The sequence below is a fragment of the Neofelis nebulosa genome, chromosome 6 (genome assembly GCF_028018385.1).
Source record: "Neofelis nebulosa isolate mNeoNeb1 chromosome 6, mNeoNeb1.pri, whole genome shotgun sequence".
NCBI classification, from domain to species: domain Eukaryota; kingdom Metazoa; phylum Chordata; class Mammalia; order Carnivora; family Felidae; genus Neofelis; species Neofelis nebulosa.
In genome coordinates, this window is record NC_080787.1 from 103,435,479 (window position 1) to 103,458,933 (window position 23,455).

The 23,455-nt window shown below is 37.0% G+C and overlaps 1 protein-coding gene across 7 annotated transcripts in view; it reads right to left on the bottom strand.

The window, feature by feature from the left end:
• CDK19 (cyclin dependent kinase 19) overlaps positions 1-23,243 on the bottom strand; it is a 195,454-nt gene extending 172,211 nt beyond the window's left edge. The window contains exons 1-2 of one of the 7 annotated variants that reach the window (XM_058734968.1): positions 22,960-23,235; positions 21,922-22,016 (exon numbers count right to left, since the gene is read on the bottom strand). In XM_058734968.1, coding sequence (XP_058590951.1) covers positions 21,922-22,016; positions 22,960-23,080 — 216 coding nt within the window. In that variant the 5' untranslated portion in view covers positions 23,081-23,235. Of the gene's footprint in view, positions 1-21,751; positions 21,771-21,921; positions 22,017-22,657; positions 22,938-22,959 lie in introns of those variants that run through there. The other 6 variants (XM_058734975.1, XM_058734974.1, XM_058734971.1 and 3 more) reach the window with 6 other exon arrangements.
• Positions 23,244-23,455: the final 212 nt, after the last annotated feature.

Genomic DNA, 23,455 nt, shown 5'->3' on the forward strand with positions numbered 1-23,455 from the left:
TCAGGTCATGATCTTGCAGTATGTGAGTTTGAGCCCTACATCGGGCTCTGTGCTGACAGCTCAGAGCCTGGAACCTGCTTTGGATTCTGTGCCTCTGTCTCTCTCTGCCCCTTCCCCACTCATGCTCTCTTCTCACTGTCTCTCAAAATAAAAACATTAAAAAATTTAAGAAAATTTTAAAAATAAAAAATTAATTTAAATTAAAAATTTTTTAAAAAGACTGTGACAGGAGACAAAGAAGGACACTGTAATAATAGAGACAATCCAACAAGAGGATATTAATAATAATAAATATTTATGCACCCAACATGGAAGCAGCCAAATACATAAAACAGTTAATAACAAACACAAAGGAAATAATCCATAGTAATATAATAACAGCAGGGGACATTAACACCTCACTTACATCAATGAACAGATCATCCAACAGAAAATCAACAAGGAAAACAGTGGCTTTGAATGATACACTGAACCAGATGGATTTAACAGACATATTCAGAACATTCCATCCTAAAACAGCTGAATACACATTCTTTCCAAGCGCACATGGAACATTCTCCAGAATAGATCACATATTAGGCCACAAAACAAGTCTCAACAAACTTTAAAAAATCAAAGTCATGCCATGCATCTTTCCTGACCACAATGTAATGAAACCAGTAATCAACCAGAAAAAAAAAATCTGGAAAGACTACAAATACATGGAGGTTAAATAACATGGTACTAAGCAATGAGTGGGTCAACGAAGAAATCAAAGAAATCAAAAAGTACATGGAAACAAATAAAAATGAAAACACAACAGCCTAAAATCTTTGGGATACAGCAAAAATGGTTCCAAGAGGAAAGTTCACAGCAATACAGACCTACTTCAAGAAGCATGAAAACTCAAATAAACAAGGTAACCTTCACTTAAAGGACCTAGAAAAATAAAAACAAACAAAACCCAAATCTAGCAAAAGGAAGGAAATAATAAACATGAAACCAGAAATTAATGATATAGATACTAGGTGTGGTTGGCTGGCTTAGTCAGCACAGCATGCAACTCTTGATCTCAGGGTTGTGAGTTCAAGCTCCATGTTGGGTGTGGAACCTATTAAAAAAAAAAAAAAGATAGAAACTAAAAAAACACAGTAGAACAGAAACCAGGAGCTGGTTCTTTGAAAACATCAACAAAATTGATAAACCTCTAGTAAGACTCATCAAAAAAGAGAGGATCCAAATAAATAAAATCACTAATGAAAGGGAGAAATAACAATCAATACCACAGAAATACAAACAATTATAACAGAGTATTATAAAAACCTATATACCAACCAACTGGACAACTCAGAAGAAATGGAAAAGTTCCTAGAAACATGGAACCTACCAAAACTAAAGCAGGGAAGAAATAGAAAACTTGAACAGACCAAGTACTAGCAATGAAATTGAATCAGTAATCAAAAAACTCCCAAAACACAAAAGTCCAGGACCAGATGGCTTCAAAGACAAATTCTACCAAACACTGAAAAAGGAGTTAATATCTATTCTTCTCAAACTATTCCAAAAAATATCAAAGGAAGGAAAATGCCCAAATTTATTCTTTGATTCCAGTATCACCTTGATACCAAGACCAGATAAAAACACCACGCAAAAAAAGTGAACTAAAGGCCCATATCTCTCATGAACATAGATGCAAAAATTCTCAATAAAATACTAGCAAACTGAATCCAACAATACATTTTTAAAAATCACACAACACACACAAGTGAGATTCCCAGGATGCAAGGGTAGTGCAATAGTCACAAAACAATCAATGTGATATATCACATCAATTAAAAAAAAAAAGGATAGGGATACCTGGGTGGCTCAGTCAGCTAAGCGACCAACTCTTGATTTTGACTCAGGTCAGGATCTCACAGTTCATGAGATTGAGCCCCACATCAGGTTCTGCACTGGCATCTTGGAGCCTGCTTGGGATTCTCTCTCTCCCTCTCTCTCTGCCCCTCCTCTGCTCACTTTCTCTGTCTCTCAAAATTAACTTAAAAAAATGTTTTTAATAAAAGAAAGGATAAAAACCATATGATCATTTCAATAGATGCAGAAAAAAGTATTTGACAAAGCACAACATCCATTCATGATAAAAACCTTCTGCAGGGAGGTCCAGAGGGAATATACCTCAACATGATAAAGAACAGATAAGAAAAACCCACAGCTAAAATCATATTCAAATGGTGAAAAACTAAGAGCTTTTCCCATAAGATCAGGAACAAGACAAGGATGTCCATTTTCACTGCTTTTATTCAGCATACTACTGGAAGTCCTAGCCACAGCCATCATACAGCAAAAGAAATAAGTTATCCAAATTGGTAAGGAAGAAATAAAACTCTATTTGCAGATGACATAATACTATATAGAGAAAACCCTAAAGATTCCATCAAAAAACTTCTAGAACTGTTAAGTGAATTCAGTAAAGTCATAGAATACAAAATCAATGTACAGAAATCTATTGCATTCCTATACACTAATAATGAAGCAGCAGAAAGCGAAATTAAGAAAACAATCGTATTTACAACTGCACAAAAACAATAAAATGCCTAGGAATAAACTTAACCAAAGACGTGTGAAAGACCTGTACTCTAAAAACTATAAAATACTGAAGAAAGAAATTCAAGAAGACACAAAGAAATGAAAAGATATTCCATGCTCATGAATTGGAAGAATATTTTCTTTTTTTTTATTAAATTTTTTTTTTCAACGTTTTTTATTTATTTTTGGGACAGAGCGAGACAGAGCATGAACGGGGGAGGGGCAGAGAGAGAGGGAGACACAGAATCGGAAACAGGCTCCAGGCTCCGAGCCATCAGCCCAGAGCCTGACGCGGGGCTCGAACTCACGGACCGCAAGATCGTGACCTGGCTGAAGTCGGACGCTTAACCGACTGTGCCACCCAGGCGCCCCATTTCTTTTTTTTTTTTTTAAAGTTTTTATTTATTTTTGCGACAGAGAGAGACAGAACATGGGCAGGGGAGGGCCAGAGAGAGAGGGAGACACAGAATCGGAAGCAGGCTCCAGGCTCTGAGCTGTCAGCACAGAGCCCGATGCGGGGCTCGAACCCACAGACTGTGAGATCATGACCCGAGCCGAAGTCAGACGCTCAACCGACAGGCCACCCAGGCGCCCCAAGAACAAATATTTTCAAAAGGTCTATACTACCCAAAGTAATCTACATATTTAATGCAATCCCTATCAAAATACCAACAGCATTTTTCACAGAACAAACAATTGTAAAATTTGTATGGAATGACAAAAGACCTCAAAGAGACAAATCAATCTTGAAAAAAAAAAAAAAGAAACCAGAGGGGTCACAATTCCAGAATTCAAGTTATGTTACAAAGCTGCAGCAATTAAAATAGTAGGGTATTGGCATAAAATCAGACACACTGATCAGTAGAACAGAACAGAAAACCCAGAAATAAAACCACAATTATACGGTCAACTAATCTTCAACAAAGGAGAAACAAATAGAGAATGGGAAAAAGTCTCTTCAACAAATGGTTTTGGGGAAACTTGACAGCAACATGGAAAAGAATGAAACTGAGCCACTTTCTTTCACCATACACAAAAATAAAATGGATTAATAAAAACCTAAATGTAAGACCTGAAACCATTAAAATCCTAGAAAAGAGCACAGACAGTAATCTCTCTGACATAAGCCACAGCAACATTTTTCTAGCTGTGTCTCCTGAGGCAAGAGAAATAAAAGCAAAAATAAACTGTGGGGACTATATCAAAATAAAAATGTTCTACATGGTGAAGGAAAAAAATCAACAAAACTAAAAGACAACCTACTGAATGAGAGAAGATACTTGCAAAAAACGTATCTGATAAAGGGTTAGTATCCAAAATATATAAAGAACTGATACAACTCAATACCCGCCCCTAAAAAAATAATCCGATTAAAAAATGGACACAAAACATGAACAGACATTTCTACAAAGAAGACATACAGATGGCCCATAGACACATGAAAAGATGCTCAACATCACTTATCATCAGGGAAATGTATATCAAGGCTACAATGAGAAGGGTGCCTGGGTGGCTCAGTTGGTTAAGCATCTGACTCTTGATTTCAGCTCAGGTAATGACCTCACAGTTGTGAGACTGAGCCCCAAGTCAGGCTCTGTGCTGGGCATGGAGTCTGCTTAAGATCATCTCTGCTCCTCTCTCTCCCTGCCCTTCCCCCTCCTCAAAAAAATTAAATAAATAAAATAAAAAACTACAATGAGGTAACACCTCACACCTGTCAGAATGGCTAAAACAACAACAACAACAACAACAACATAAGTAACAAGTGTTGGTGAGGACAAGGAGAAAAAGGAACCTTCCTGCAGTGTTGCTGGGAACATAAACTAGTGGGCTACTGTGGAAAACAGTATGAGCTTCCTCAAAAAATTAAAAATAGAACTACCATACAATCCAGTGATCACACTACTGGGTATTTACCCAAAAAAAAAAAATAATAATAACATGCACCGGTTTGTTTATTGCAGCATTACTGACAATAGCCAAACAATGGAAGCAACCCAAGTGTCCATAAATAGATAAATGGAAAAGATGAGGTACACAGATAACACGGAATATTATTCAGCCATAAAAAAGAATAAAATCTTGCCATTTGCAAAAACATGGATCAAGCTAAGTCAGTAAGAGAAAGACAAATACCATATGATCTCACTCATATTTGGAACTTAACAAACCAAATAAGCAAAGAAAAACAAAAAAGAGAGACAAAGAAACAGACCTTTTTAAGTTCTTATTTTAATTCTGATTAGTTAACATACAGTGTTATATTAGTTTTAAGCATACAATATAGTGATTCAATAATTCCATATATCACCCAGTGCTCATCACAGAACAAGTGTGTTGCCTAATCCCCATCACCTACTGAAACAGGCTCTTAACTACAGAGACACTTACCAGAAGGGAGGTGGATGGGAGGATAGGGAAAATAGGAGATAGAGACTAAAGAGTACACTAATCACGGTGAAAAAAATAAAATAAAATTTATAAAATAAAAATGATTTAACAAAAGAAAAAAGAACATTCAAAACTACTAAGGATGAGATGAGAGAGGCACATATGTACTGTCCGTGGTGGTGAATAAAACTATATGTGAAAAGCAATTAAGAAATATATATTAAGAGCCTTTAAACAATACATTTTGACACAGTAAATTTCTTTATAAGACTACTATAAGAAACAATCAGATATATGGACCAAAATATACATACAAAAACATCTATCAGTGTTGTTTGTATTATCAAAATACTGGAGGGGCACCTGGGTGGCTCAGTTGGTTAAGCATCTGACTTCACCTCAGGTCATGATTTCATGGTTCATGGGTTCAAGCCCCGAGTCAGGTTCTGTTCTGACAGCTCAGAGCCTGGAGCCTGCTTCGGATTCTGTGTTTCCCTCTCTCTATGCCCCTCCCCCAATCTCTCTCTATCTCTCTCTCAAAAATAAATAAAACATTAAAAAAAAATTTTTTTTAAATACTGGAAAGAAGTTAAATGTTCACTAATTAGAAAGGGTTAACTAAAGCATTACATATCCACATGATAAAAGAATAAAGACATCCATTAAAAATCAAGTTTTTTGGGGCGCCTGGGTGGCTCAGTCGGTTAAGTGGCCGACTTCGGCTCAGGTCATGATCTTGAGATCCGTGAGTTCGAGCCCCGCGTCGGGCTCTGTGCTGACAGCTCAGAGCCCGGAGCCTGTTTCAGATTCTGTGTCTCCCTCTCTCTGACCCTCCCCCATTCATGCTCTGTCTCTGTCTCAAAAATAAATAAACGTTTAAAAAAAATTTTTTTTTAATAATCAAGTTTTCGAAAGAAATTTAATACGGATAAAAATTCTTCATATCTTAAGTAAGAGGATCCCAAACTTATACCCAGTGATCTTAGTATCTTAATAATTTGTTTATAACACCTCTAGGTCAAAAGAGACACCTAATAATTCCAGTTTGGAGGTTCTTCAAAAAGGTAAAAGTAGAACAATAAAATCTAGCAATTCCACTTCTTGGTATATAGCCAAAGGAAATGAATTGCCATCTCAAAAAGATATCTACACCCCCATCTTCACTGTAGCATTATTTACAATGGCCAAGACATGGAAACAACCTAAGTTCCACTGGTAGATAAATGGATAAAGAAAATGTGGTATATGAGTACAATGGGATATTATTCAGCCATAAAAATAAGAAAGAATCCTGCCATTTGTGACAACACAAATGGACTTTGAGGGTATTATGTCAAATGAAATAGGGCAGAGAAAAAGAATCTCACACTTGTACTGTAAAACCTTAGGTTGTGAGTAACTTGTTCTGCAAGTGTCCTGCAAGATGCACAAACATTTCTAGTAAGTTTTAACTTGATAAACAAGCAATGTCTTGCAATATGAGTAGTACGTGATGCCAAAAGTCACATGATCACAACTGAGCCAATGGTTCTTGAGATTCGCTTTGATAAATGAGTGCTTTGGATTATAAGCGTGTTCCCAGAACGAATTATGCTCACAAACCAAGGTTATACTGTATGTGGAATTTTAAAAAACTAAAATGAAGAGAACAAATTGATGATTGGGGGAAGAAGCAGAGCACTGAAAAGAAGGTTAAAAGTAGTCAAAAGACTCAAATTTATAAGATGAATAAGCTAGGGGTGCCTGGCTGGCTCAGTCGGAAGAACACGCAACTCTTGATCTTGGGGTAGTGAGTTCAAGCCCCACATTGGGTACAGAGGTTACTTAAATAAGTAAAACTTTAAAAACTTATTTTAAATAAATAAGTTCTAAGGATGTAATGTACATCATGATGACTATACTTAACAATACTGTATTGTATATTTGAAAGCTGCTAAGAGTAAATCTTAGAAGTTCTCATTACAAGATAAAAAAATGTGTAACTATGAATGGATGATAACTAAACTTATTATGATAATCATTTCACAATATATACATATATCAAATCATTATGCATTATGCTATATATGTTAAATTAATACAATGTTATATGTCGGTTATATCTCAATAAAACTGGAAGTGAAGGGAGAGAAACCCACAGTAAGATAACTACTTTATACTCACTAGAATGGCTATAATAAAAAAATAAAATAAATTAAAAAAAAAAACAGAAAATAGCAAGTGTTGGTGAGGTTTTGGTGAAAACAGAACCCTTATATACTGTAGATGGGAATATAAAATGGCACAGTCACTGTGGAAAACATTGGCAGCTCCTCAAAATGTTAAACAGAATTACCATATGACCAAGCTGTTACACTCCAAGAGAACTGAAACCACATTAAAACAAAAACTTGTCCACAAATGTTCACAGCAGCACTACTCACAATAGCCAAAAAGTGGAAACAACCCAAATTTCTGAGTGGATGAATATAAACAAAATGTGGTATATCCATACAATGGTACATTACTCAGACATAAAAAGTCATAGAGTACTGATATACACCACAACATGGATGAACCTTGAAAACATTGTGCTAAGTGAAAGCCAGCCAGCCACAAAAAAGCCATGGACTGTATGATTCCATTTACATGAAATATCCACCACAGGCAAATTCATAGCAAAAAGCAAACAGTGGTTGCCAAGATCCAGGGGAGGGGAAATTGGAGAATGACTGCTTAACAGATATGGGTTTCCTTTTGGTGTAACGAAAATGTTCCGGAACTAAAGTTTCTCAACAAGGAACTAAGTGGTGGTAGTGGTTGCACAATGCTCTGAATATACTAAAACTCACTGAATTGTACAACTTTAAAAGTATGAACTTTATGTTTCGTCTATTTTACCTCTAATAAAAAATAATTACACATACTTAACCAGTAGAAAACACCAGGAGAGAAGTGGAAGGAATTGGAGGAAGGTGGTCAAAAGGTACAGACTTCCAGTTATAAAATAAATAAGCACAGGGACAACACCATGACTATAGCTAACACTCTTGTGTATGATATACAAGAAAGTTAAAAGAATAGTTCCTAAAAGCTCTCATCACAAGGAGAAATTTCTATTGTACCTTTATGAGATGATATAGTTAAATACACCTGTTGTGGTAAATCATTTCACAATACATATAAATCAAACCATTATGCTATACACCTTACCATTATGCTATATACCTTATTTTTTTTAAGTTTTGTTTATTTAAGTAATCTCTGTACCCAATGTGGGACTCAAACTCACAACCCCAAGATCAAGAGTCACATGCTCTCCCAACTGAGCCAGCCAGGCACCCTATGCTATACACCATAAACTTCTACAGTAATATGTATAAATTATTTCTCAATAGAACTGAAAAAAAAAAAAACAGCAGGAAATAAATATTCCAAAATATTATCAATGCTCATCTCTGAGTGGTCTTATTATGAGTGATTTATGTTTTCTTCTTTATGTTTCTATAATTCCTAACCTTTCTTGCATGAACACATATTGGATTTTTTGTTAACACATTGATTTTTATAAGATAATAAAAGCTTTTTTTTTTTAAGATATTTGCCATTTTTATGCCTAGCTGGCTCAGTCAGTAGAGAATGCAACTCTTCATCTCGGGTTCATGAGTTCAAACCCTCTTTGGGTATAGAGTTTACTCTAAAAAGAAATAAGTATTTATTAAAAAACAAAAAATAGGGAGCACCTGGCTGGCTCAGGTCAGTGGAACTTGCGACTCTTGATCTCGGGGTCATGAGTTCAAACCCCACTTTGGGCATGAAGCCTACTTAAAAAGAATAAATAAATTTTTAAAAAATTAAAAAAAAAATTTTTACGGTATTTGCCTTTTCGCCATAAGTTATATATACTCTACAGTTTAAATGTTTTACCATTTTAATAAGTAATATAAATATATTAAAATAATATGTATAGGATTTTTCAAATAATACACGAGTATATACTTTTTTCAAAAAGTCTTCCTGTCAACCCAAATTTCCTTCCTGTAGACAATCACTATTAGCAATTTGTTGTGAATACTTCCAGTCTCAGTTTTTGCAGTCTGAGATGACATCTCAGTTATCCTTGTATCCTCGCATCTATGGCACAATACTTGGCTCACGGAAAGGAATCAAATGATAAATAGTAAACAATGGAATAATGAAAATAGCCAGAAAAATGAAGACAGATGAAAAGAGATAATAGGTGGACAGAAGATAGACAGATGGATAGATGGATGAAAATTTGAATAGAGATAGGTTGATGAATATGTGAACAGATGAATGTTGAGAATTTACTACTAAAGTAACAGTAAAACCAATATAATTTCTCTATATATGAAAACAGAAAAACATTTCCATTATCTTGGTCTAGCACTCAGATTATAAGAAAAATATTAAGAAGGAAAAACTGAAAACAGCACATGGTACACACAAAAAAAATAACTTAAACACTAGAAACAAGCTAAATATTAATAGGGAATTTATTTACTTTATTAAACCAATGCCCTATTGAACTTAGGCAGTTAGGCATACACTGAATAAAATAATAGCAACCCCCAATAAAGACCAAATTGGTAATCTAGAAGATTCAATAAAGGAAATCTTCCAGAATGTAAAGAGAAAAAAGAGTTGCAACTTTTGCAAATGAATTTAAGAGATATGGAAGACAGAGCCTAAAAGGTCAACATTTGTTAATATGTATATTTGAGGAAGAGAACAAGAGAGGCAACAGAGGAAGAAGGAAAAATAAATAAATAACAGGTAATAAAAGTTGCCCTAAACCAAAGACAAAAGAGAAAGCTCAATAAAGATTCCTAAGAAACCGGCAGGATTGGAAAAGGGGAGTGAAAGAGGAGGGGATCAGTTAGGAAGAGTCCAACTGGACTAAATACCACTTTTTACCTGTGAAGTTCAAATTATATGAATGGGTTATCTATTCAAACAATAAATACTTTGTTAAAGATGCAGAAAACCTAGCCACATAAATCAGAAAAAAAAAAAAAAAGACCTACATTTTTGGTTTTGTTTTTTTTTTTAATATTTATTCATTTTTGAGAGACAGAGACAGAGCATGAGCGGGGGAGGAGCAGAAAGAGAAGGTGACACAAAATTCAAAACAGGCTGTCAGCACAAAGCCCAAAGCGGGACTCGAACTCACTGACCACGAGATCATGACCTGAGCTGAAGTCGGACACTTAACCGACTGAGCCATCCAGGCACCCAACCTATATTTTCTAGGTAGACTTTAGTGAAATTTTAGAATGCATAAAGTAAAAAATCCTGAAATTGCAGACAAGCTTCCAAAAAAAAAATTCCCATAAGCAACAAGAAATAAATGAAGCAATAGTTTCGGGTTCTGAGACAAAAATTATTATTTTTTAAACGTTTATTTATTTATTTTGAGAGAGAGAGAGAGAGAGAGAAAGTGGGGGGGGGGGGGAGTGGGCAAAGACAGAGGGAGGCATGGAATCCCAAGCAGGCTCCACACCATCAGCACAGAGCCTGATGTGGGGTTCAAACTCATAAACTATGAGATCATGACATAAGCTGAAATCAAGAGTCATGTGATTAACCAACTGAGCCACCCAGGGACCCCTCAAAAATTATTCTTAAAACTATAAATTCAGCCAACCTATTAATCAAGTATGAAGTCAAAACACATTATCAGACACACAAGAACTCTGAATATGCACACAAATCCAAATGAAAAAGCAACTCAAAAAGATGTCTCATCCTCAACAAGATATTAGCCAATCGGATCCAACAATACATTAAAAAATTATTCACCACGGCCAAGTGGGATTTATACCTGGGATGCAGGGCTGGTTCAATATCCACAAAACAATTTATGTCATTCATCACATCAATAAAAGAAAGGACAAGAACCATATGATCCTCTCAATAGATGCAGAGAAAGCATTTGCCAAAATACAGCATCCTTTCTTGATAAAATCCCTCAAGAAAGTAGGGATAGAAGGAGCATATCTCAAGATCATAAAAACCATATATGAATGACCCAACGCTAATATCATCTTCAATGGGGAAAAACTGACAGCTTTCCCCCTAAGGTCAGGAACAAGACAGGGATGTCCACTCTCGCCACTGTTATTCAACATAGTATTGGAAGTGTTAGCCTCTGCAATCAGACAACACAAAGAAATAAAAAGCATCCATATCGGTCAGGAGGAGGTCAAACTTTCACTCTTTGTAAATGACATGATACTCTATATGGAAAACCCAAAAGATTCCACCAAAAAACTGCTAGAGCTGATTCATGAATTCAGCAAAGTTGCAGGATATAAAATCAATGCACAGAAATCGGTTGCATTCCTATACAACAACAATGAAGTGACAGAGAGAGAAATCAAGGAATCGATCCCATTTACAGTTGCACAAAAAGCCATAAAATACCTAGGAATAAATCTAACCAAAGAGGTGGAAAATCTATACACTGAAAACTTATGAAAGAAATTGAAGAAGACACAAAAAGATGGAAAAAGATTCCATGTTCCTGGATAGGAAGAACAAATACTGTTAAAATGTTGATACTACCCAAAGCAATCTACATATTCAATGCAATCGCTATCAAAGTAACACCAGCATTCTTCACAGAGCTAAAACAAATAATCCTAAAATTTGTACGGAACCAGAAAAGACCCCAAATAGCCAAAGCAATCTTGAAAAAGAAAACCAAAGCAGGAGGCATCACAATCCCAGACTTCAAGCTATACTACTAAGCTGTAATCATCAAGACAGTATGGTACTGACACAAGAACAGACACTCAGATCAATGGAACAGAATAGAGAACCCAGAAATGGACCCACAAACGTATGGCCAGCTAATCTTTGACAAAGCAGGAAAGAATATCCAATGGAATGAAGACAGTCTCTTCAGCAAGTGGTGCTGGGAAAACTGGACAGTGACATGCAGAAAAATGAACCTGGACCACTTTCTTACACCATACACAAAAATAAACTCAAAATGGATGAAAGAACCTAAATGTAAGACAGGAAACCATCAAAATCCTCGAGGAGAAAGCAGGCAAAAACCTCTTTGATCTTGGCCACAGCAACTTCTTACTCAACACGTCTCTGGAGGCAAGGGAAACAAAAGCAAAAATGAACTACTGGGACCTCATCAAAATAAAAAGCTTCTGCACAGTGAAGGAAACAATCAGCAAAACTAAAAGGCAACCAACAGAATGGGAGAAGATATTTGCAAATGACATAGCAGATGAAGGGTTAGTATCCAAAATCTATAAAGGGCTTCTCAAACTCAACACCCAAAAAACAAATAATCCAGTGAAGAAATGGGCAAAAGACATGAACAGACACTTCTCCAAGGAAGACATCCAGATGGCCAACCGACACATGAAAAAATGCTCCACATCACTCATCATCAGGGAAATACAACTCAAAACCACAATGAGATACCACTCACACCTGTCAGAATGGCTAACATTAACAACTCAGGCAACAACAGATGTTGGCGAGGATGCGGAAAAAGAGGATCTCTTTTGCATTGTTGGTGGGAATACAAGCTGGTGCAGTCACTCTGGAAAACAGGATGGAGGTTTCTCAAAAACTAAAAATAGAAGTATCCTATGACCCAGCAATTGCACTACTAGGCATTTATCCACAGGATACAGGTGTGCTGTTTTGAAGGGACACATGCACCCCCATGTTTATAGCAGCACTATCAATAATAGCCAAAGTATGGAAAGAGCCCAAATGTCCATCGATGGATGAATGGATACAGAAGATGTGGTATATATATATACAATGGAGTATTACTTGGCAATCAAAAAGAATGAAATCTTGCCATTTGCAACTACGTGGATGGAACCGGAGGGTATTATGCTAAGTGAAATTAGTCAGTCAGAGAAAGACAAAAATCATATGACTTCACTCATATGAGGACTTTAAGAGACAAAACAGATGAACATAAGGGAAGGGAAACAAAAATAATATAAAAACAGGGAGGGGGACAAAACAGAAGAGACACATAAATATTGAGAACAAACTAAGGGTTGCTGGAGGAGTTGTGGGAGGGGGAATGGGCTAAATGGGTAAGGGGCATTAAGGAATCTACTCCTGAAATCATTGTTTCACTGTATGCTAACTAATTTGGATATAAATTTTAAAAAATAAAAAATGAAATTAAAAAAAAAAAGATGTCCTCAATTGTACAAAAAAAAAAAGAAAATCCAAGAAAAAGCACCTAGGAGATATAAAGAAACACTATTAGCTAAGTATGATCCAGATACTTGAAGGGCAAAAGAACTTAAGAAGACCCATTAGGCCTTAATACCTGGAAGACCAGCAGCAGTTATTTAATGCACAAGATTACATTTCCTTCTCCATGGGTCTCAATATACTAATTCACCCCGCAACAAATACTTTCACAATCATAATATTTTAAGGCTATTAAATGGTTTTCAGTGTTCGCTTTTTAGAATCAACTCATAGACAAAAAGCAGGATGCTATAAATGTCTACTTTAAAAATTAGGAGATAGAGAAAAAAGAGTAAGAGAAATATATCACTTTTCTTAATATCCCTATCAGGAAGACAAATAGTATCTAAACTGATAAATCAAGAAAAAGAAATCTGGGCACCTGGCTGGCTCAGTCCGTACAGCATGAGACTCTTGATCTTGGGGTCATGAGTTCAAGCCCCATGTTGGCTGTAGAGATTACTTAAAAAAAATTTTTTTTAAATAAAAACAGGTTTAAAGCCTCTATAAGAAGGGTGTGTTTCTCCTTTAGAAAGACTTATTATATCAGAAATTAAAGATACTGGGGCGCCTGGGTGGCTCAGTCGGTTAAGCGTCCGACTTCAGCTCAGGTCACGATCTCGTGGTCCGTGAGTTCGAGCCCCTTGTCGGGCTCTGGGCTGATGGCTCAGAGCCTGGAGCCTGCTTCCGATTCTGTGTCTCCCTCTCTCTCTCTGCCCCTCCCCCATTCATGCTCTGTCTCTCTCTGTCTCAAAAATAAATAAAACGTTAAAAAAAAAAAAAAAGAAATTAAAGATATTTTAGAAGGACACCAATTATTTTTTTTTAAAAAAATAAAAGAAAGAAAAAGAAATTTAATGGAATAGCTGGCTAGCTCAGCTGGTAGAGCATGTGACTCTTCATGTCAGGGTCGTGAGTTTAAGCCCCAGGTTGTTGGGTGTAGAGATTACTTTAAAAAAAGAAAAAAATGTTAAAAAAAAAAAAAAAAGAATAAAAAATTTTTTAAAGAAAGAAAGAAAAAGAAATTTAATGGAGTGCCTGGCTAGCTCAGTCAGTGGAGCATGTGACTCTTGATCTCAGTCCTGTGATCAAGCCCCACGTTCAGCAAGGAGCCTAATCAAAATTAAAAAAAATAAAAAAGATTTAAGCTTATGATTTAAAGTTATAAAAGTATTTGCCACAAAAAATGTAAAATAACAAAGGTAATAAATTTGAATGTTGAGATGGGAAATTGCTCAGCTTTTCTAATGGAAAATCAACAAAAAATGCCTAAAGTTGATAAATCAGAACATAGAATTATATGCATATTATTTTTTACATGCATATTACTTAAAGTTATACTAGTAAGCACCAGCAAAACTTAAAACAGAAACAGTCAACACTGGCTATCTTTGAAAAATGATGGAAGCTTGGGAGTAGACAATAAGAAGAAGACTTTTACTTTTAATTTTATATATAGTTTAACTGTTAGAGTCTTTTAAATCACGTACAACTATTATCTGATAAATTTTAATAGCATAAAAATAAAAATATTTCCACTTTGACACAAATATATAGATCAAAAGATTGCTGAGAAATCAGTGAACAGAACTCTGGTTTTATAAGTTACATAAGTTCAAATTACATACAATTTCTTCAGAAAAAAGGAAGCTCACATTTTTTTAAATTTGCGCCTAAATCCAAAACAACTGGATTCACTCAGTGTCTAAGTCACTCTTAAAATGCAAGTATAATAATTACATTACAAAAGGGAAAGAGAAAAAGGAAACTAACTTTTGTAAAGAGCAACACACTTTGTGCCCCAGATCACAATCCTGAGGAGAATAACTTTCCCACAGAAAGATGCAACTAGCCCACCCATAAGGCAAAAGTTTTACCTTACTTTTCCAGCAACCATGAACTCACCTTTCTGTCCAAATGTATATATCTACAAATATCTGCAAAATAGTTTGCCATGACACGGTTTTGGTCTGTGGTCACAATAAAAACAAAATTAAATCCATTTCTTAATCACGTTCCACTTGGTAACTGAGATCATCAGCAACAAAATCTCACAGAAATAATATTTTTAGATAGAAAACACACAACAGGTTTAAAGCCTCTATGAGGAGGATGTGTTTCTCCTTTAGAAAGACTTATTATATTAGAAATTAAAGATATTTTATAAGGACACCAATTATTTAAGGACTTTACAGGTTTTTACTTCTCTTTGATCACTCACTCACTTTTGGATAAGAATTCACACCCTCAATAAAAAAACTACTGCCGCACACTTGTATCCTGAATTACATCCTGTCTTCTCTCTTGAGACTCTCTTTTATCCTGCACAATGCATGCTCAAAAGGGTTATTACAGGAAGTGTTGAACTATCAGCTATTTATAAATGGACAAAAATCTTCAAATAGCTTTGTCGGCTACCTCTTCACAGTTCTAGCCCTTAAAAACTACCTGCTTTTTAAAGAAATAATCAAGTTAATAATTCAAAATATTAAAATGTTCTCTTTAAAAAAATATATATCTTGTTCCTTTGTTTTGGAATCCAAAAGCAGCACTAACATACAGTCCCAACGTCACAAGAGAACGAACAGGCTGATCTTTATATACACATTAACCAAGCAGTCTTACTCTCATCGTTTACCACCAAGAAAATTTCGAATTGTACTATATTGCCTTCAAGTCTTCTATACTGATGTCTAAACCTCATTACACTAGTTAAGCATTTTGCAAACCAAGCACACAGTTTAACATCACATATTAATTTTTTACCCAGCATATTCAGTCCAAACATATAGTATACAAAAGTAAAATTCCTTAATTCATCAATACTGACATCCCTATCAAAAAAACCTTTCCATAGATCTACTTTTTGCCTACATAAAACTCAGAGGCAAGCCTTTCTCGTGCTGCTAAAACGGTAACTCGTATTTCCTATGGAAACTAATGATTTAGAACTCATTTTTATGTATGAATAATTATTTTTAAAGCCTTTAAGGAATAAGACTTCCTTATTCTCAGCCCCATTGCTTTCAATCTTTAGTGATTTATATCTCATATATCACCATATTAGCAAATCATTTCAAGCCAATACTTCCAAAGGTAAATAGCTTACAGGAGTTTAAATTAGCTACACTAATACACACAAAAACTGTACCTACTAGGTACAGTTCACTACAGTGTTAGTACTAGCAAAAGACTAGTAACAGCCTAAATGTCCATCAAGAGGGATAGTTAAGTAAATTATGTAAGTCAATACAGTGGAATACAAGTGAAACTATTATTAAGAGGAACCAGGCATCTCTGCATATCAATTATGTAATGATCTTCAAATTACATTTAAGGTGAAAAAAATATAGAGAAATGTACAGTAAACTATTTACCATTAGATACACACGCCCCAAGAAAATCTCTAAAAAGGAAAACCGAGAATGGCCGTCTTTAGAAAGGGAAAAGGGTGGTTGGGAAAGGGAAGGCTTACTACCACATTGTATATCTTCTTATGCACATGCACTTACTACTCACTGAACAACATTCTTTTTTTTTTTAACAAAAATACTTTTTTCAAAAAGTGATCAAATATCCTTGATTCCATTCACAAATTGACAGTTTATGGATTCGAGTATCGGTTTGCATTATCAAACTGTTTCAGCCTCAAAATTCTGCCTATAACTGAAAAGACATGAGCTTTGTGTGGGTTTTGGCAGAAAAGAGAGAAAAAAAAGGAAAGACGTGGGCTATCCTATTTCATTTGTCCACACCGTCAATTACACATTTTTATTAAAAGGTCTCTTCAGGGGCACCTAGCTGGTTACGTCGGTGGAGCATGCAACTCTCAATCTCAGGGTGCTGAGTTCCAGCCCCACATTGGGTGTAGATATTAACCAAATTTAAAAAAATTAAAATGTCACTTCATGGATTTGAAAATTATAAATGTGTTGCTAATCTACTTGTCCCCAAGACTAAACCTTCCGAGTCCAACATCACAGCTACTAGCCAGTGTCTCAGTCACAGTAACCACATTCCTTGAGCCACATATGGCTAGTGGCTACCATACTTTACAGCATAGACGCATGTTCATCATTGCATGAAGATCTATTGGACGTCACTGTTCTAGACTAAGCAGGGCAAACTACAGCCTGCCTGCCAAAGCGAGCTCACCACTTGGTTTTATAAATAAAATTCTATTGAAACACATTCTAATTTGTGTTCATTTACACATTTGTCTGTGGATACTTTGACACTACAACAGCAGATTCAAGTAATTATAACATATACTGTATGGCCTCCAAGGCCTAAAATATTTAGTATCTGCCTCTTTGTAAAGAAAGTTTGTCGACCACTGCTGTAAACAATCAAATTTTATTGAAAATGTTTCTTTTCCTGGGCTTCAAAAAGTTCTTGTAATACATAAATGAAGAACCAATTAAACATAAACCAATGTTTATTTGATTTACTAAGTGCTAAAGATACTAAATTTATTAACATAAACCCGTAAGATCAATAAATTTCGTAAAATATGTTCGAATGCCTACATTTTTTTTAATGTTTATTTACTTTTGAGAGACAGTGCGAGAGCAAGGGAGGAGCACAGAGAGAGAGAGAGAGAGAGAGAGAGAGAGAGAGAGAATTCCAAGCAAGCTCTGAGCTGCCAGCGCAGAGCCCAACATGAGGCTCCAACTCACAAACTGTGAGATCATAACCTGAGCCAAAGTCGGATGCCTGACCCACTGAGCCATACAGGTGCCCCAATGCCCACAATTTCTAAGCATCTCTATAAAATAGATAGTGAAAGCAAAGAACACAAGATTTCTATAATAATTTTACAAGAGCTGGCCTAAAAGGGAAAGATGCTTAACTCAAAACAAAAAAATTACATACGTTCCTTATCAATCTACTAAAAGAAATGTATCAACTGTCTTAAAAAGCAGCACATAATTTCTTAGAAAAAAAATTATACTAGATCTAATTAGTGCTATAAAATTATTTATGGTAACCACTTATGTAACATCACTGCATTGCAGGCTTTCAAAACAATTACTGAAGGGGCACCTGGGTGGCTCAGTCGGTTAAGCATTTGACTTTGGATCAGGTCATGATCTCACAGTTCATGAGTTCAAGCCTTGTGTCAGGCTCTGGGCTGACAGCTTGGGAGTCTACAGCCTGCTTCAGAATCTGTGACTGCCTCTCTCTCTGCCCCTCCCCCACTCATGCTCTGTCTCTGTCAAATAATAAATGTTAAATTTTTTTCAAAAAAACAAAACAATTACTGAAAACATCAGGGCAGTATTACCAATGTGGGACCTTTTTTTTTTTTTTAATAAAATTTCTGAGTGTCCATTATATGCCAAACTCTGTACAAGACTCTGGAAATAAATGATGACCCATTTGTAGCTAATAGTTTATGGGGCAGATTAATATTACTTATAGTGATATTATACACCTAAGAACAAAGAGGGGCACAAGCACAACTAATAAAGTGAATAAAGGAAGGCTTCTAGAAGAAAAGCTATCTGAATAGGGTATTGAAGTATGAGCAGGAGTTGGCCAAGTTTATGGGAGTGAGGAGAAAAGGGAGGGAGGAATGGCAGAGCAATACCACTTTACTTTGAATGTAAAAAAAAAAAAAAAAAAAAAAAAAAGACATGAAAAAGACTTAGTAAGTGCTAAAAAATGCTACAGAAACATGGCTTGCACACTCTGGAAAACATGGCTTGCACCAACTCTGGGAGTTGGTGGCAAGTATAAAGGCTACAAAGATGAGAAAAACTTTAGGATCCTAATGCAAATAGCTTTATATGCCAAAGTAAGGAATTAAAATTGGATATGATGGTTTGAAAGATAGAGAATGTAGTTTTCCAAGATGTTTCAGGATTGATTTTATTTGCAGAAAAATGACCCTGAGCAACTTGGATGTTGGACTATCACAAGGAAAGACTAGCCTAACAGCAGAGACCAATTCAGCTACTATGCAAAAATGGTGGGGTTTTTTTTGAAAGATGGTGGCCAAAAGTAATGATAATGAGGATGAAGAGAAACCTGATGAAGAAAAGCAACTACACATGGTAGAATCTATAGGCTGGCACTCCTCCTTTTTTTTTTTTTTTTAATATCCATGCAATATTTTCCCTTTTCCATATTTGTTGGTATAGATATACCCTTCGCATGGAAAAAGCTTATACAATAAGTTTGTCAAAACTGGAGGTTTAACATGGCCTTTTTGGGTTTTCCCCGTATGGTATTAAGAAGTAGGACACATTAGAAAATGCAACAACTCAGTCAGTAGAGCTGGATTCCTACTATCTTGTAACTTCTGTGAGGCTTGTCTTTGCTGTGAGACTATGCGCATGATAACCTCTAAAAGCTCTGGTTTTCTCATTTGTAAAGAAGTGAGACTAAATGATCTAAAACTTTTTGTACATTCCACCCCCCACACACAAAAAAATGCAAATACAATCGTCTATTCTAACTACAAACCAAATATGAAAAATCCATCAAAGCCAGGCAGATAGGTCCATACCTATTATTTACCTGTATGTATCCATATGTACCTACACATTTGTGAAGGATTTTATGACATACATTAAGATGTGTAATCACCAATTACTCATCTAAAACTTTATACACTAAGATGTATAGTCACAAACTACTCATCTGAAACCCTAAGGCAAAACTGAAACTGTTAAGATGTCAGCCATTTCACTTTCAATTATGAAGTATCTTTTAAAGACATCTCAAAAAGGAGTAATCTTTTATTGGAGTGGTTCAAAAGACTAAATGAATGTCTGCAAAATTGAATAGTAGTATTGTTTGGTGTAGCAGTTTTCAGACATATTATCCTATGGAATCATGTTTGTTTGACTCGCTTATTGACAAAAGAACCTTTTAAAATATTCCTTTATCAATCAAAGCAAAGTTTTTCAAATTTGAGGAATATGGTCTTGAGATTTGTAACCATAAACTGTTATATATCCTTTTTTACAAATTTTAAAAGGAAAACTATTACAAATTCTTGTTCATACTAAAAAGTCTAGAAATATTCTGAACTTGTTTCTCATGAATAACATTAAGCCTGATTTATTTAAAAAGGATGGTTGGGTCAAAAGATTCTCTTCCTTCAAAACAAAAAGAACAAATGACATTTTTATTAAAGGTGAAAAACCCAAATGTAATCTTTCATTTCCACTGCCACAAATTTACATAGTATAATTAACACAGCCCAAGTTAAAGTCATTATTTTAATGGAAATATCACTCTAAGATTTTTTTTAAAAGGTAGTACTAAACTATAAACAGAGGCTTTTCTTTTGTAAGTTACATTACTTCTTCCAGTGTTTCTTCAAAAGACCCAAATGATTTTGGTTATATACTACATTATATACATCAGAGTAACTTCTCTTAAATGTACGCACGTGATTTCTTTCTTGCTCCCTAAAGTAGCATTATACATTTTTTTCTGAATTAACCAAAATAAATTCCGGAAAGAGCTAAACTATAACTAACCATGATCGGAGTGTAAAATCTTTACTATGCAAATCTGCATCACAATTTAGAACCATCACTAAAAACTTTAAAAACTTTTTGTTCTTTAAAACCATTGCTACCAACCCACAAGAGATGTGCTATTAACATAAAGCCTCAAATCTCAACTAGACCCCTAGTCCAAGGAAACCTACCTTTATAATGATTTTTCTTAGAATATAGTGATATCAACTAATGCTTTCAGATCCTAAAATTTCCTTTAAAAAGCATATTTTGAAGATACACAGACTGATCTTACTCTATTAAAGAAACTTTATTAATTCTAGTCAAACAAATTTCACTCAAGAAAGTGCAGTCGAATCAAAAACTTTATTAGAGGGGAAAATATTCAAAAAGAACAATTAGAAGCAGGAATTAAATTATGTTTTTTGTTTTATCCCATGCTATCAAAATACAATTCAGAAGCAGATTTTTCTTAAAAGTTGCCTACTAAAAGGAAGTTATTTTAACAACAAAAAAAAAGAAAATACATTTAAAAAATTTCAAATCAAGTACATTATAAAGTTAGCATGAGGAGTATGAAAAACACCACATATAATTTGTTTTGTAATGCCAATGTCCAAATAGGAAAACTAGATGTGCTTTCCCCAAATATATCTGATAATATTCCCACAGAAACACCAGTATAACAAGTAAATATTCCAAAAACAAAATACAAGTTAATTTTAAGTACCTGACATTCCAAGATACTCATTCAAGGACACCTGGCAATTAACTAAAAGAATTATGAGAGAAGTTTACAACTGACTACTATGGAGCCCTTTCAGTTATAAGACCAAAACTACTTGCAGTAACAATCCTTTACACGTGTATAGTACCTTGTGATTTTCACCATACTTTATGATAAAACAATTTGTAAAGTTGTGTTTTCATTCTCTATGAAATTAGCACACACACCTTAACAACTTTCGTCCTCGAGTTCATAAATCAACTATATCAATTACAACAGAGTGCGCAGAACGTTAGGCAGCATTTCAAATCTTACTAATGTCATTGTGACTGATATTCACTTTATTCAGAAATGTTCCGCTAGGATGCTAAAAACTCTCTTTCTCATACTTTTTGACCATCTTTGAAATCTAAGCGGGACAGGTAGATAGATGTTCCTGGGCTCCCTTACTCTGGGGGAGGAGAATTCCTCCCAGGAAGGGCAGTGAGCAGGTGATTGGTTTAAACCTACCCTTCGCCGGCAGCTGGTTCCACCTGTCCTAGAGCCCGTCTGCCCTACAGGACGAAGGATAGGCGTTCTCAATACAGAATCCAGCTCGCCATCTCCTAAGAGAACAATCAATAAAGGCTTCCTAAGAGGTTACTAAGGTTCTCCCTCAAATCCCAGGTAAACAAAGATTCAGGCCCAGATCTCTGTCACTCTGCATTCCGTTCCGGATAATCTAGGTGCTGGATAAACCCCAGCACGCAGTCATTTAGCCAGGGGATGGAGTGGAAAGCATAAGAATATCCAACGGGGGTGGGGGGAATACGAGTTACCAAAAAACTAGGCGAACTCTGAAGTTCTGCGGGCAAAACGCGGTTAGTCTCCGAGGAGGTCCTACATTCGAGTTAAAGTGCGGAATTCAGAATGTGAAAAAGCGAAATCAGGGGCGAATGAGCAGGGATCCAGAAGTCGCCGGGTATAGACAGGGACGCGGGACTACGCTGAGAAGCCAATGGGCTGGCTGGCCCCAAGGGCAGAGATGCGCGGAGGGTCAGACCCTAGAGTATGGCTAAGACCCCAGCCCAGCGCTCGGCCGCCCGACCAGCTCCTCCGCTAGGTTTCAAACCGCCGCCCCCGGGAGGCGCTTAGCCGATTGGAAGTTCCACAACGACCGTCACCAGCCCAGGGCCGGAGCGGCAACTCGGCAAAGCTCTCCCAGCCCTCGGCGTCTCCCCAAGAGACCAGACCCCACAAACTCCACCTCCAGCCGAGGTCCCAACTCGAGTCCCGCCGCCAGCTCCATGCACGCGGAAGGCGCCCTTCGGAACCGGACCGACGCCCCCCGACTAGGCTGCTGCCGCTGGAGTTCGAGGGGCGCGACGGGGCCGCGCGGGGAGGGCAGTCAGAACCCGCGTCCCTCAGTCCGCGCTGGGACACGGCCCCGCGACCACCTCCGCCTCGCCCTTCGGGAACGGCCCGACCCGGCTCCAACCCACCCATCCCGCGCGGTCGCGGGCAGGGCGAGGACCCGAGCAAGCCTACTCCCCCCGCCCCTGCTCTTACCCATCTTTCCGCCTCGCCTTGTAGACGTGCCCGTAGGTGCCGCGTCCCACTTTGCACCCTTCGTACTCAAACAAATCCTCCACCCGCTCCCGCTCCGCCGCCAGCTTCGCCTTGAAATCATAATCCATTGTCTGCTTTCCCCATAGAGGCACCGGGACGCGGGGGCCGCCGCCGCTCAGTCCCTCCTCCTCCTCCTCCCCCCGCGATCGCCGCTCCACTTCTCCAACAGCCGCCTCTCGGGCGCGCGCGCGCCGCCCGCCGCCCCGCGGTCCGCCTTCAGCAAGGGACTCCTCGGCGGCCGCGGCAGCCACCTACTCCACCTCCTCCTCCTCCTCCTCCTCCTCCTCCGCGGCGGCGGCGGCGGCGGCGGCTCCCGCAGGCAGCCCCAGTCCCGCCTCCCCCCTTCATTTCCTTGTTTTGGAACCTGGTGGGCCGCGCCGCGGCTTCCTCGAGCTCATTAACCAACCATCCCGCCCACCTCGAGGCCGCGGGAGCT